We start from the raw sequence: 16,485 nt of genomic DNA, 5'->3' as shown, positions 1-16,485 counted from the left end.
ACGACTGAGCGACTTCCCTTTCACTTTTCACTTTCATGCACTGGAGAAGGAAAATGGCAACCCACTCCAGTGTTCTTGCCTGGAGAATCCCCGGGACGGGGGAGCCTGGTGGGCTGCCGTCTATGGGGTCGCACAGAGTAGGACACGACTGAAGTAACTTAGCATAGCAAAGAAAAGAAAAGAGAAGTTGCTCAGTCATGTCCGACTCTTTGTGACCCCATGGACTGTAGCCTGCCAGGCTCCTTCATCCATGGGATTTTCCAGGCCATTTCCTTCTCCAGTGGATCATACTGACCCAGGGGTCAAACCTGGGTCTCTCACCCTGAAGGCAGACTCTTTACCATCTGAGCCACCAGTGAATCCTTTCTTAAAGTGAGATGTATTTTATTTCTAAATCACTGTTGTTGCTGCTGTTGTTTTGAGCCCCTAAGTCATATTTGACTCTTTGGGACCCCAGGGACCGTAGCCCACCAGGCTCCTCTGTCCATGGAATTTCCCAGGCAGGAACACTAGTGAAGTGAAAGTCACTCAGTCACGTCTAACTCTTTGCAACCCCATGGACTATACAGTCCATGGAATTCTCCAGGCCAGAATACTAGAGTGAGTAGCCTTTCCCTTCTCCAGGGATCTTCCCAACCCAGGGATGGAACCCAGGTCTCCTATATTGCAGGCAGATTCTTTACCCACTGAGCCACAAGGGAAACCCAAGAATATTGGACTGGGTAGCCTATCCCTTCTCCAGAGGATCTTCCCAACCCAGGAATCGAACCAGGGTCTCCTGCATTGCAGGTGATTCTTTACCAACTGAGCTATGAGGGAAGCCCTAGAGTAAGTTGCCATTTCCTTTTCCAGGGATCTTCCCCAACCAGGGATCGAACCCACGTTCCTTGCATTGCAAGCAGAGTCTTTACCTCTGAGTCGCCAAGAAAGCCCTTCTAAGTCACTGAAGTGAGAAGTGAAGTCGCTCAGTCGTGTCCGACTCTTTGCGATCCCATGAACGGTAGCCTGGAGCCTGGTAGGCTACAGTCCATGGAATTGTCCAGGCAAGAATACTGGAGTGGGTTGCCATTTACTAAATCACTAGGTACCATTAAAAATAACAGTTGGTTCTATCACGTGTAGATGTAGCTGAAGAGGGAAACATAAATGGATGCATGGAAGACAAGGTGGAATGGAGAGTACTGAAACTTCCTTTAACTTTTAGAAAGTCCCTTGTATCAATGTGCTTTCAAGTCATTTTGACTTTTGCTCACAAATTAAGGTAAAACACCAGTCCTTCTGATTCATCACTATAACTTTCTAAAAACTTAACTTGATGAGTCAAAGGTTGAAACAGCCTTCTGACCCTTAAAAGAAGCATCATTTTTGCTACAAATGTCCTTAAATTTCAAAATACTCATTCAAAAAAAGTGTTACAAGTTTACAATGTGGAAGGTACAGTCTGGCCTTGATTTCCAAACTGCTAATGTAAGAATACACCGAGAGGTCCTTGGGAGCCTGGAACCACGCTGAACCCTCACTGTATACCCTTATCAGGTATGGTTAAGGTGCAACCTCTCAATGGAGGGGGTCTTCTGGGCATGTTTCAATGAAAGGCTAATTACAAAGCCTGTATCTTTCCTGTCAGAAGACAGCACTTTTCCTGAAATGGTAGCAAGTCCCAATTTTCTCCAAGTTCTTTTTCATGCTTTAATGTTTTACTTTGAACCATGCTCCAGACACTGGTAACCACAAATTAATTATATTAAGATGTAACCTCACCTTAAGATGAAAGTCTTTTGACTTGCGGATACAGCTGGGGGGACATGGGGGACAAATTGAAAGAGCAGCATTGAAACATATATATTACCATATGTAAAACAGATAGCCAGTGGGAATTTGCTGTATGGTGCAGGGAGCTCAACCCAGTGGTCTGTGACAACCTAGAGAAGTGGGATGGGGTGGGAGGGAGGTTCAAAAGGGAGAGGACATGTGTGTGTCTATGGCTGATTCACACTGATGCATGGCAGAAACCAATACAACATTGTTCAGCCATTAACTTCCAATTAAAAATAAATAAATTTTTTAAAAAAGACAAAAAGTCTTTCATGGTGCCTACATAAATGAATGGAATTTTGCCAGATCTCTTCCTTCACAACACTGTGTACTCTGAAACATGATGGAGGCCCACAGGAGTGACTCAAAGAAAGATCAATGGCAAACAGAAAGCAAGCAAAGGACTATTTATTAAGCCACCAACCACACATTAGCAGTTTACCCACACTATCTCATTCCTCACAACCACCTTGGGATGTACGAGTCCCCCTTTACAAAAGTGGAAACTGAAGCTCCAAAGAGGTTAAATACCTGATCTCAATTCACAAAGCTAGAATTATCACCCAGGCTTGAACCCAAGACCCTTTGCTACAATATGCTAGTTCCCAAAGATGGGAAGATGAATGGTTTAAAAAAAAAAAAAAAACACTGCCAGGGACTTCCCTGGTAGTCCAGAGGTTAAGACTCCACCCTTCCACTGCAGCGGGTGCAGGTTCAATCCCTGGTCAGGAAACTAAGATCCCACATGCCACTGTGCAGCCAGAAAAAGAAAAAAAAAAAAAAAAACCACCATGGCAAGAGTGCTACCTGTTTATCAAACTCTAACTATCTGGACTTCACGGTGACAGTGACAACAGGGGTCCAGAGAGGCATCTTCCCTCTCCCTGCCACCATGAGGTAACAGCTACCCTTTCTGTCCGCCTCTTGGTGGCACTGCCTTGACATTTCCAAGCAGCTGAGTCTGGGAGGCATGCTACTATTCCTCAACTCTTCTCCATCACCACAGTGCTCCTGTCAGCCTGGCGGCTCCCTGCTCTTCTATTCTCTGCTTCTCTTTCTCATCACCTCATCTCCTCACAATTTTCAGGGTTCTTACAAGAGGCAGTAAGATGATTCACTTAGGAAGTCATCTTAGCATAGCATGAGCAAAAAAGTTGTTAGGTCCAGGGCCCACCTGTGTTCATCCGCCACTAATGCATATAATGGAGGAAGCCTCGGCTTTGAAACCAGATGGGCTTGGGGCCCCAACTCGGGCTCTCTCTACCCTCTGCCAAAGGCAAACATCCCATGCTCTTCGTGTTGTTGCAAAGCGTCAATGCAACACCCTGTGGTACGTCGCCCGGCATAGGGCAGAACCAAGAGAGAGTGCTTCTCTTCTGCTTCATCGGTTATTAAATTATTTCTTCACCAGCAAAGATAACCTGAGCTTCTCCACCCAACTTCTTCCTGGTCTAATACTGTTCCAGAGAAAATGCTGTTTTACAGGCACTCTCAATTTTACCAATGGCAGTTACATTCATTCATCTTAATTTTTCAAAAGACACTGATCAAAAATTTTCCAACCAACCACACTGGAGTCACGTAGCAACTTCTACCTTCAAACATCTTTTAAAATTCTGTTTGATACCAAAAAGAATTAAAAATCAGAAGACACAGGCAGGAGAAATCTCTTGACATGAGATCTCCCTTCTATAGAAAGGGGTCATATGACAAACTCTCTCTCTTTCTGCTCTAAGCAAATGGACACCCACTACCCAAGGCAATGGTTGCTAGTTAGCCTTTGGGAGAAACTCCTTTCGAGAATCTGATAAACACTCTAAACCCTATGCCCAGAAAAATGTCAATCTGCACAGAGACATAAAATACTGCCTGGAATTTCACGAGGGTTAAATTCACGAGCCCTCTGAAACCTACCCATCAACAGCAAAGAGCCCTCAACAAGGAACCATCTACAATATTCAAACTGGCAATATCGTCCATTTAGATTTTGTTTCTTTAAGGTGCAATAAACTCAAAAGCCTGGACAAAAACCTCAAGAAGATAAAGAAAGAAGTGTTCACATTCAACTCTCCACATCTGGGTTCAGTGTCAACTCTTTCTGGCTCAAAACAAAATGCTATAAATTTAACAAGGCTCAAAACCTAAAAAGAAGGTTCTCTCTTTAAAGCAAAACATCAAAATAAAGAGATGTCAAGGCCAGTGAATGTGCTGGGAGGGCGGGCAAGGGAAAAGGAGGTTAAAAAACGAAGTATTAAGAACATCTACACATTATATTTTTCAGTATCATCCTTTTTAATTTTCTACGTCTGTGTATGTTCTTAACGCGCATTACATATTTACATAATAGCACATATATATATAATATATAAACAGAAATACATGTTACTTTTACTGACAGGAGTAAGCGATCACAAAAAAAGTTTGTAAATCCTGTCCTACTAGACAGCTTCCAAAATTAGTTTACCTAACAATAGTTTCTCCTGGGTAACTCTCCACAAATGGAATTTCCCTTGAAAATAATCACATTAGCCATCTTCCTTACTCCTGAAATGAGAAGTTGGTTTCAAACTGACAACAATAATGCTGAGATTGTTCCACAAGAACCAGTTCCCTCTTTTGCTTTTAAAGTGTAATTCTCATAGCTCCACTCACTGCATATCTTTCTACCTAAGTGGAAATAATCCATGTAATGAATTAAATAAAAAATCCAACTGAAAACACTGGTAAGCATTTTCCACTACGCAGTTCTTACCATAACTGTGATAGTTAATACTCTTCAATTCCTACAATGTCCCCAGCACTGAGCAAAATGTTTTACCTGCCTGATGGTACTTAATCTGACTCTCTTAGATGGGTTCTAATACACTCTCAGTTTTGAAGATATAAAGCCAATACTCAGAAGTCACATGGCTGTGAAGGACCTGGAATTCAAACCTCCGTGTGTGTGACCCAGAGACCATTCTTACATCAGGGAGGGTAACTGCCTCCCTCAAGTAACATATGTTATGTATATAATTTTATATATTAGGTAACAATAATAATATACAGTTAACATATGCTTAAGTTCTTTATGCCTAATTGTACTACAAAATAAAAATAAGATCCCTGGTTTTTTAAATAAAATCTTACAATACCAAAAGTAGAAAAGTATTTTTAAGTGGTAAAAGAGAATGTCATTGGCAAACAAATAAAAGAATTACTTTAGTTAGCCTTTATGGAATATGGGGAAATTTTACTGTTCTTTTTCAAGTACTACAAAATCTAATTAATATTAAGAGTTAACATTATTATAAAATGAAAGTTTTAAAGATGAGAAAATTTGACCATAAAACACTGCTCTGAAAGTCCATTATAAATCAGATATTCTCTCAAACTATATTAAGAAAGAACATCTGATGATCTTATCAGCTTATAATTCAGTCCCCAAACTCCAGCAGAGAAAAGAAATTTCATTGTACTTAACATCTTAACTTGTGCAAAATCAAAGTGATGAATCCCCTAAGTAAAAGGAATGACTCTTAGTCTACCTTACATATAATCCACTCTATTCTCTCTCCACAAGATACCACTTCTGTTTTTAACCTGAAACAAGCAGAATTACACAGAACATAAACCCATTCTCAGCATTTTAAGTGAACACTTAGCAATTTGATCCTTTAAAACTGAAAAATCTTCATTAAACAAGTTTACTATTTTGTGTAAATTACTAGTTAAAATCTGCATGGCCTGGATTTGAGGGGAAGAATTTTAATATTTAGAAAGGAAAAAAAATGTCTATACTGCTATTACTAATAATCTCAATATTGTGATCTAACAATGTTCATTCATTTGCTAACAAATGCTTACTGAATACCAACTATGTATGAGGCAAACTGGTCTAGGCCCTAGAGATAAGTGAAACAAGGTATTCACACTAAAGATTACATTCTCATGGGTGATGAGAAACAGATAACATACAAGTGAACAAAGATAAAATAATTTCAGGTTATAAATATGATGCTAAAAAACAATAAAATGATAAAAATGTCAAAGATTATTTTTTAAAGTGATGCAGGATGGTCCGTAAGAAGGTCCCATTTGAGCTGAAATTTGAAGAATAATACACAGAGAAGAAAGTTCTAAGTAGAAAAGGACCACCTCACCTTATGAGAGGTTTTATTTCACAATTTAATTCATTTTTATTTCTTGGATGGGTTATATCCTGGAGAGACCCACTTTATGATGAATTCTGTTTAAAGCTTACAATATTTACTGATAAGTATCCAATGCATCTGTGCACACACAAAGCTAACCTGATACACAGGAAAAACCGTAATAATAATAACAATTTCCCAATCTTTTAGTGTAAGCCAGAAGCTCTTAACTCTGGGGAAAGAGCAGTAATGATTATGCTAAATCTTTTGAGAATCTGATGAAAGCAATGAACTCTGTCTTCCCCCCCCAAAAAAATGCACATACACAGAAACTTTACATAAAATTTTAGGAGGTTCTTAGAAACTTGAAGCCCGTCTATAACACATACACCCTATCCCCAAACAGAAATCCATGAACCCTAGGTTAAGAATTAAGCAGTAATTATCATACTCAGATGGGATGAATATAAATGCAAGCTGCCACTCTACTTTTAAATCATTCACAAATCAAGAATGCTTACTCTCAATTTATATTGGCCCACGTAAGACTCTGTATGGGAATTTTCTCTATTCTACAGAAACAGACTATTAGGATAGATATAGACATAGTTAGCTATATATATACACATACAGATATACATATATATATATATATATACACACACACACACACACAGAGATTTATACATATATGTATAAAGAAAGATAGATAAATTCCCACCTAAAAGTGAATGAAATACCTCTTCACTACAACTACTGTAATCTTTCACACATGATAACAGTGTAATTTGAGATTTGGTTTTGTGCAAAATCTTATAATTTCTTCTCCCAAAGAAAAATATTACCACATTGCTTCAAAGGCTGCAAAGCTGAACATAACACCTATTAACTTACAGATGTTCTCTGGTTCAAAAGCAAAGCTTATGATTATTTTTTTAAAAACCATTCACACATAACATACACACACACTACAATTTAGTTGCCTAAGGAATATACATCAATTACAAATTATAAAACAGAAACAGACTCACAGACATAGAAGAAAAACTCATGGTTACCAAAGCGGGGAAAGGGAGGGGGTTAATAAATTAGAGGAGTTTGGGGTTAGCAGATTTAAACTACTATAAAACAGGGAAATAACAAGGCCCTACAGGGAATTATATTTAATATCTTGTAATAAACCATAATGGAAAAGAAAATAAAGAATATACATCACTAATCTAAGGTACAAACTAGATCACTAGATCAATGGTTCTTAACCTTTTTTGATTCCAATACCCCTTCAAGAATTTGAAAAATACTATACAATCTTCCAATTTTTAAAAAAATGGACATATGCATATAAAATGTGCATATAATTTCAGTCTGTTCAGTGCATTTCAAATTAAATCAAGGGTTTAAAAAAGCCTATACCTACAATACAAGTATATTATGGCTGCCTGTTTCTGGGAAGGGGAACTAACTAGGAAAACCAACTTGGAAGGAAGATTTTTCATTACATATCCTTTTGTATTTTTCAAAATTTGAACCATATAACTCTACTATCTATTCAAAACACTTCTAAGTTAAAAAATAAAAAAGCATTACACTCAAATATGTGGCAGGATAGCAATACAGAAGGTAAAAAAATCTTCAGATAAAGATATTTAAAATAACTAGTCTACTAAAGTCAACATATTTGCACACTGTTTCTTCATATTTGGGGGTTGAAAGAGGTTCATGACCACAAAACTATGCTCTTGTTTCCTAATTTTCAGAGAAATTTCCAGTTTCAACTTTTTGCTATGAAAATATAAAAGGTCAAATAATAATTTCACATTATTCATATCTAACTTCTGAAATCTCCGTTAAATGACAATAGTTAGTAATGTATTGGATGTGGTATTGCCATATCTCTTGATTTTTATTATCATTCCCATTTGATAGATATGGAAACCAAGCTTTCTGAAGTTAACTCACTTGCCCTGGGCAACAAAGCTATAAGTTAGCTAGAACTCCTGCAGGAAATAAAGCTTATGTACCTCCTCCCATGTAACACTGCAACATAACCTCCACAGAGGAAGGTGAACACTAAAATCAAGGACACTATTTCTTAGGCGATCATTCTCATCATAAATACAGTTTAGAGCCCTAAATCGTTATAAAAACTGGGAATTCTATCTGCATTTTCCTATACACTACACAAACCAGATACAAATGAAAGAGAGGAATTATCCCATCTAACAATTTCAAAAGCACAAAAACTAATTTTAACTTGAAATTATTTAAGTCCTTACAAACTGTCACCCTATAAAATAAAAATGTATGCTGAATCATAAGCCTAAAGTTAAAAAAAAAAATCAGAGAATGAGTGTCACAGAAATGTTACCCATCTAAAGGTTTCAATATCAAGAGGCAAAGAGTTTCTTTCTGCTGAACAGCACCTCCAGGCATCAAAGTTTTTGGAATGTTTGATACCAACTGTTCAAACTATAAGCAAAATGCCTCAGAGACGTATGATGAATTGTGAGCCTAGCAACAATGATGCCACTTTCATTATAATCACATTTTCAAAAAGGTGGTAGTTTTCAAAAACATTTCCCTCAAATCTAAATTTATATAATCGTTTAAAGTTAAAAAGAGAAGGAAATAAGGAGTGGGTGGAGAACATAAACCACTTAACCAGATAATAACTCCTAGTAGTTATTATTATTATTGCAATTATTATTCATGGGTGTGTGTGTGTGTATCTGCCTAAGTGTTTATCTCGTCCTAGGTACCTGTCAAAGTCTGCTTCATGTCCTGCTGTGCAGGTACCCAGAAAGCATCGAAGTCTTTACTTTCTTATGACGCTCATAAGGTACTCAACCTCTACTGAATTTCCCTTACCAGGAAAATGAGGAAAAGTCCTTCAAGCTTAAAAACTTTAGGACCTTCTGAAAATACTTTCAGAAGTACTTCATGGACAAAATTCAGATGTCTATATGTCAAGGTCTATCCTGCAATTTCACAATTGCAGGAAAAGCCAGGTCACTCTAATATATTAACACAGACAGAACTATGTGCTGGTGTTGCTTTCTGCAGAAAATAAAATCACTGATACAAATTTCAAAACCCCACCTATTAGAAAAAGAGCAAAAGAGATGAAAGTTTCCTTTCACATTTTTACAGTTCTGCAAATAAAGAGACTTTTAAAATGCTAAGCAATAATGGTAGTGTTACTTATGAAATGAAGTGAAGTCCCTCAGTCGTGTCCGACTCTTTGCGACCCCATGGACTGCAGCCTACCAGGCTCCTCCGTCCATGGGATTTTCCAGGCAATAGTCCTGGAGTGGATTGTCATTTCCTTCTCCAGGGGATCTTCCCAACCCAGGGATCGAACCCGGGTCTCCCGCATTGTAGATAGACGCTTTACCATCTGAGCCAAGTCAGTCAAATACTATGATGTCTATAATAAACATTTTTATAGGGCAAACACACAAAATAAGTGATCATTAATGAATACCTAATTTTTGAGCTTTCAAAAATTATGTTAAAAATGTTTCATAATTACGATGTTTATACAATTTCCATTTTCAAACTCCCCTAAAATTAAAGACCTTAAGGACATGTTTTTACTTTATTCTTTAAAGCAACCCCCAAAATTCAACTGTACTTTATATTACACCCTCAAATAAAATTAACTCAAGCCTTCCAAGTTAGTCAAAACAATTCTATAGAAAATTAAATCAGTAGCTAGCCTTTGGCATGCATATATAATTTATTCTGGTTTTTCCTAAGGAAATGGCAAAATAAGAAAAGAAATTCATCTTACATTTTCATTATGTTCATAAACCACTTCCTAAAGTTGTAAGAAGGCAAACAAACAAAAGTTAATCCATTGTAAGAATAACAAATGTCATTCAACAAACTCTCTACATTCACTATAATCATCAAGAACATACACACATTTCTAAAATCTGTAAATGACTGTTACTTCTTTGTTATTCTACAGCTATGGAAATCTATCTTACGGAATGCTTCCTAAGTATTTTCCCAAAACACGCTTATTACACAAGAATCACTTTTAGTCCGTCTGGAATTAAGCTTGCAGGTGTATCTAGTATTATATGATCCTGTTGCTCTCCAATGCTCCTATGCTGGCAAAATATACAAGTTCACAAAAATCACATTTTTGGAGAGCAGAAATCTTGAAAATTTTCAGTACTACTGGACTACGTTTAAAACATGAGAAAAAGAAATACAAATAGCCAATAAATACATGAAAAGATGCTCAGTATCACTAATCATTCGGGAAATAAAAACCACAATAACTACCACTTTATGCACATTATGATTGCTATTATCAAAAAAAGAAAAGAGTAAGTGTGAGAATGTGTAGAAATTGGAAGAACCCTTGGGCATTTTACATTCCTGCTAGGAATGTAAAATGGTGCAGCTGCTGTGGAAAACAGCATGGCAATTACTCAAAAAATTAAACATATGACCTAGTAGTTCCACTTCTGGGTATATACCCAAAAGAAGTGAAAACAAGGACTCAAATAGATATTTATACACCCATGTTCATAGCAGCATTATTCTCAATACCAAAAGATGTAAAAACGTAAGTTTTGTGTGCGTGAGTGTGTGTGTGTGTGTGTGTGATGGAATATTAATCAGCCTTAAAAAGGAAAGAACTTCTGACACATGCTACAACATGGATGAATCGTCAGGACATTACACTAAGCAAGATAAGCCAACCACAAGAGAGACAAAGATTGTAGGATTCCACTTACACAAGATACCTAAAGTATTCAAATTCATAGACAGAAAGTAGAATGAGGGCTGCAAAGAGGTTAGGGGCAGAGGTAATGGGGAGGCAGTATTTATTTAATGGACACAGGATTTCAGTTGGGGAAAGATGAAAAAGTCCTGGAGATGAGAGATGGGGATGGATGCCTTCACAACACAAAGGTAAATGCCATGCTTAATGCATACTTAAAAATAGGTAAGATGATCAATATTATGTTATATATATTTTACCACATTTTTTTAAATAAGTTAAGAAACAACAAAGTGTTGAAACATGAGCCAAATCTGCTTCATGCATGCCTCTTTCACTACTCACAAAACCAGCATCATGGCTCTGAGTGGTCAGTTAAATTCCAATTTAAATGTTTACCATGGACCCCAAGAAATTAATATAACAAAGTTTAAATCTGTTCTAAGAAAGTTTAAACTGCTTCCTCAGAATAAAGTTCTTTGCAAGACAGAGATGATAGTAGTTATCACCTGTCCATTTCAGACTAAATAATTTAGTAAAGAACCCAAATATACCTCCCAACTTTGTAGTTCAAGCATGGCTACTTTTATCCCTAGCAAGTTTTTCTTTCATTTTTCTTTCGAAGTCTTATAAAGACTATTTTCACTTTTACCAGCAAAATCTTTAGTCAAAAATTTTCTCCACCAAACTCATATGAGCTCATCCTTATTAACTATAGATATATCATCTCTACAGTTATATATATTGATAACTGTAGATATATATATATTGATTACTGTAGATATATCATCTCTACAGTAATCAATATTCATTTCATGTCCACCAACTTCAAGTTTACACTGGGAAAAACATAAGCATAAATTCCTATGGGAAAAACAGAAGCTTAACATATCCTATGCTACATTTTCTAGTCCCACTCCAGCTTTTCTTATGATACCTTTCTTATAATACCTTGGTAACAATTTCACAAATCATTATAGAAATAAATGTGCACTAACTAGCAACCAAGTTTTTTATTTCCTTTGAGCTTAAAGGAAACCAAGTTTTTTAATTTCCTTTGAGAATAAAGACTAATTTAGAAAAAAACAGTTCTCATAAGAACTTATCCATAATTAATTCCACAAACAAGAATGATCATCAAATCCATTTCCTGTTTGTACTATCTGAAAACAAGAATGTGTGTAATCAATTACTGACCATTTTTTCTCAATTTGAAAAAATGAATTATTTCAAGTATCATTTTCTATATGTAAGTTAATGGTACCATATCCTCTACTACTTCCTGTGATTAAGATTATACAATTTATAGGTGTCATTGCATACAACGTATACATCTAAATCTCAACAAAAGCAAAAAAGAAAAACACAGACCCAGACATCTTAAAGTTTCTGTAGCGTTCAGTTTTTCTATTTACCAATGTTAGAGATACTCCTAATAATAAGTTTTTTTTCATCTGTCCATGGCTATGTAGGTTCAACTGAGCCCTCTAAAAGGGGGAGTGGGTATACCTGGTCACAGACCAGTAACTTGTCTAAAACATGTTTGAAAAGTCCATTCCTTCAACTTCCAACAAAGAATTTTAACAAATATGGAACTTACAAAAAGAAAATTATATACAGATATAAAAAGATCAATTGAAAAGGAATCCATCACCTGGTCATGAGCCTTACCTTTTAGCAGCGGCAGAGGTGTTAACTCAATAGGCTTGCCTTGAGACCTAAACTGTGAGGAACTTTGCGACCTCTTCTGTCTGGCTTTTCTGACGGACTTCCGAGAAAATCCGTCTACTTTATCCACTGATGGAGGAGTAGTTGGTGCTGAGGACATATCCCTACTGAAGAGAAAGAAGTATCATCCACATACCCCCAAGGTGGAAGCAAACTAGTGAGTTACACAAATTCTAAAATCCCCACACACATTTTTTGAAAATGTGAATATGGGGTAAAAAAAGTAAATAAAATCAATTAACAGTTCTATATTCAATGGGAAAACAGAAAAACTTGGTGGAAAATAGAATATAAGTACTATATAAACAATATTGTAACGCTAATGCCTTGTGCTGCGTCTACAATATGCAGTAAAGATGTTCATTTATACCTGAAAAAACTCTTCTAAGCCCTGTACTCATTTTTTAACTGCACAGCTCTTCTCATCTTGAGATCCTAAATTAATTTTGGAGGTATTCTGCAACTGGAAAACTTCCATCAATACATTTTCCCAAGATATTTAATACTATGAATGGGCTCTGGAGTTGAAATCCTTATGGTACTTCAAGAATCTACACCAATGGATCACAGCAAGGTGAAATTTACAATTTCTGAACTAACAAGGCATGACTTTTTAATGCAATATCCTAGGTAAGATAAACGACACCATACCACCAATGAAGACAGGCTAGATTGCTTTAAACAGAACACATAAAGGGCATAATTAAAATCATTTCAAAGAAGTCTTTTTGAAAGAAGACATCTGATGTTACTAAAGCTGAAAAACTATGATGAAATCGTGCATCAAAATTGACGTAGAACCTAAATTCACAGCTTACTTAGACAACAAAGTTGAGTTCCCTTGAAGTTCATCCTCAAATATTAATTTTCATTCCATCAAACTAATGGAACAGAACAGTTCCTTGAGATTTTCTTTAACCTTCTCAAATTATTAAAATGAAGGCTATTTCCTAAAAGTAACAAGCATTAAGCTCAGTTTCATTCACCAATTTAAACAGATGCCCTCATTTCCATGGCACAGAGGCTCCACCATGCCCCATGTAAAATAAATGGCAGTCTTGAATAGAAATAAGGCACATAGTGGAAAGGCTGAAATGCAATCACTCACCTGGCATCCCTACATAACATGAGTGGTTTTTAACCTCTAAATAAAAGAGTAAGGGAGTTTCTTTCTGAACGTGTGAAAATAAAGTTACCTGGATTAGCTGGATTTTGACAGAGCAAAAATAACAAAAACAGAAACCAAGAACAAACAAGACCTTATAGTGGTGAGGTTTGGGATGCTTAAGTCCCGTTTGGCTCTTTTTTAAAAAAGTTTTTTTGCAATCTACCTAATTTAGCCTCAACTACAATGTGATAGATAATTGCAAAGCATGAATGACTGTAGAAGTAAGATCACTTAAAAATTCATAATGACTGCATTTACAAGAAGCTCCACATCACATTTTTATGTTGTAAATTTAGGGGCAGCTTTCTTTTCCAATCTGGTATGTGAGTTATTTAGATTACATGTAACCCTCACAACACAAAATTTCCGTAAATCCTGTTTCTCCATCACTCGTTTTGTCTCCCCTTTATTCTTCACGTCTCATCTTAGAGATAAGTTACTGGTAGCAAAAGAAAAAAAAAAATTTTTTTTTTTTAAATCACTTGACCCTTATGCCCGCGGCCCAGGATAAACGTCAAGGATCTCAACCCTAAAGCGCTGCAGAACTGAACGTGCAGTAGCAGCGGGTCGGTGCAAAGCCCGGGGAAACAGGTTTCGCCCCGAACTAGAGCGCCCAAGCTTTATCATCCTCTGAGCAGCAGGCACAGGGCATTTCCAAGGCTCAGGATAATCCAAAGTGGGTGCTGGGGTGGAGGAGAAAGACAGACAAGGGGTTGGTCTGTAGGGATGCTCTCATACTCCCTTTGCTCCCACCCACCCCATCCCCCCACCACCCGAAGCCCTGGAGAAGCTAAGCTGCTACAGAATCCTTCTCACCACACCAATCCCCCTTTCCTCCCCCCTCCGCCTCCATCAGTGGATAAAGGGGGACAAGAATACGCCTCCAGTGCCGGAAGGTGGAGAAAAAGGGGGGGAGGGGGCAAACAGAACGAGAGACAACATTAGAAGCAATTGCAGGTAAATCAGACAAGTGGGACCGGCGCTCTCTCTCCCGCACCTCATCCCACCGCACCCCTCGCCAGCTCGGGCCAGGCCTTTCCCGAGGCCGGTGCCCTGCCGGTTCTCCAGGAGGACGGGGAAGAGGCAAGCAAGGAGGAAAGGAAGCAGACAAGCCGCGGGGCTGGAGGGACGAAGTTACCTTGAAGCTTCTGGAGAAGAATCCAAAGATGATCTGGGGTTTCGGAGGGGCGGGAGACGGGAGAGAGGGCCGCAGCGGGGGCGGGTGGCGGGACAGGGACGTGCAGGGGGAGGTCCGGACAGCGGCAGGGAGCCCGGGGCGACGGCTGTCCGGCGCGGCGTCCCTCCGGTTCCGCGGCGGCGGCGCCTCTAGGCCTCACAGCCGGACCTGAACCTCAGCGCTCCCGCGGCGGCAGCGGCCTCACGATCCTCCCCCGCGGGCCCGTCCCATCAAATCGGCACCGACCCCGTTGCGGCTCCGCCGGTGGCTCCTCGCTCACATTCCCGGCGGGCGGCGCCTCTGCTCGTTGCCTCGGACCCGGCGGCAGAAGCGACGACGAGGGGAGGGGGGAAGGGAGGGAGGAAGACTGAAGCCGCAGCGGCAGCAGGAGAAGGAAGGAGAAAGAGGAGGAGTCGCTGGGGCTGGAGCCGCTGCTGCCAGAGCCTCAGTTCGGTACCCGCGGTGGGTCCCCGTCAATGCCCCTTTCTCTCTCCTATTGTCAATATCACCGGGCGGCTGAGTCCATGGCACACGCGCAACCGAACCTTCTCGCCAGCAGCGCCCGCCTCCGGCGCCCACTCACTGGAAACTTCAAACGGGAAGCAAAGCTTCATTGGTCGCCGTCCGCCTTCACTCGCCTGTCAGCATGTTGAGCTGAGAGCCGATCGCGGATTGGCGGCGGGGAGTGGGCGGAGAAACAGGAGGGTGGGAAGAGAGGAGACCGAGGATTGGACTAAGGCGAGAAGAACCCGGATGCAGCTGCGTTCTCAGGCCGCGCTGCCGCCGCTTCCGCCAAACCGTAGGGTAGGCCGATGAAAAGAGCTGCTGCAGCGACTAGGCCTAACTGGAGCTGCTAAAGCTCGGGAGGTGTGTAGCGGACTTAAATACGAAGGGTTTCTGTGCAGTGCGGAACCTCTGGGCGGCGGTCGTCTGCAACTTGAGGATTCCGAGGGCAAGGGTCGGGTAATCCCTGGCCCTCGATTGCTCCCCTTTCAGCCGCGAGACTGGCCCTTCTGGGCTCGAGTAGTCCACTCGCGACGGGAACCAGCGCCGCTGCTCGTGTAAATGGGCCCTTCGCGGCTCGCGGCCGTAAACGCCCAGCAGTCGCTCTCCGCTCCACCTTGTGGGAGGCCTGGCACCGAAATCCGAACCCCTGGGGCCCGGCCAAGGGTTGGATATCGCTTCGAATTCTCTCTCGTCCTCGTCTCCTTTTTCTTGAACCTCTGTTTTGAATGTCAGCTCCCTGGAGCTGCTGCAAGCCTGGTTGGGGCCAGGTCGGTGTGGCGGGCGCAGGTGGGAACGCTGTCTCTAAGCCCCGAGATCATTTACTGAGAACAGCCGCTTGGGCTAACCCGCTGCACAGAGCTCAGGGAAGCCCAGCTCCAAACTGTGGGAGTTTGGGAGCTTTTAATTGGCAAGTTGGATCCGAAAGAGTTTGTGGCGAAGGCTTCACTTAACTCTAGCTAGAACAAGTGATTAAATATTTAGAGACATGGTTGCATTCTTGGTGAGCCCTAGGCCAAGTGGTGAAGTCCATGGGGTCGCAGAGTCGGACACGACTGAGTGAACAGGCGAAGTGGTGCATTACCAGAGAATATTCTTGAACCGTTGCTCTGTTCGAGTGCATGCTACATTTGTCTTTTGAGAGGGTGAAAAAAAAAAAATTCTGAAGTACAAATGCCAAGGTACCAAATGTTCAAAATTTGGAAAATGAAAAAAAAAA

At 39.8% G+C, this 16,485-nt stretch overlaps 1 protein-coding gene and 1 long non-coding RNA gene across 3 annotated transcripts in view; both read right to left on the bottom strand.

The window, feature by feature from the left end:
* Nucleotides 1-12,348, bottom strand: part of LOC120852840 — a 28,003-nt gene extending 15,655 nt beyond the window's left edge. The window contains exons 1-2 of the long non-coding RNA XR_005718668.1: nt 11,607-12,348; nt 9,904-9,915 (exon numbers count right to left, since the gene is read on the bottom strand). This is a non-coding gene — a long non-coding RNA (uncharacterized LOC120852840). The remainder of the gene's footprint in view (nt 1-9,903; nt 9,916-11,606) is intronic.
* PPP2R5E (protein phosphatase 2 regulatory subunit B'epsilon) overlaps nt 1-15,325 on the bottom strand; it is a 156,172-nt gene extending 140,847 nt beyond the window's left edge. The window contains exons 1-2 of one of the 2 annotated variants that reach the window (XM_040226306.1): nt 14,724-15,325; nt 12,361-12,524 (exon numbers count right to left, since the gene is read on the bottom strand). In XM_040226306.1, coding sequence (XP_040082240.1) covers nt 12,361-12,517 — 157 coding nt within the window. In that variant the 5' untranslated portion in view covers nt 12,518-12,524; nt 14,724-15,325. The remainder of the gene's footprint in view (nt 1-12,360; nt 12,525-14,723) is intronic. The other variant, XM_040226307.1, reaches the window with a different exon arrangement.
* Nucleotides 15,326-16,485: the final 1,160 nt, after the last annotated feature.

This window comes from Oryx dammah, unplaced genomic scaffold (assembly GCF_014754425.2).
Source record: "Oryx dammah isolate SB20612 unplaced genomic scaffold, SCBI_Odam_1.1 HiC_scaffold_26, whole genome shotgun sequence".
NCBI lineage: Eukaryota > Metazoa > Chordata > Mammalia > Artiodactyla > Bovidae > Oryx > Oryx dammah.
Note: the sequence above shows the minus strand (reverse complement) of the source record. Positions and strands in the feature narration are given on the sequence as shown.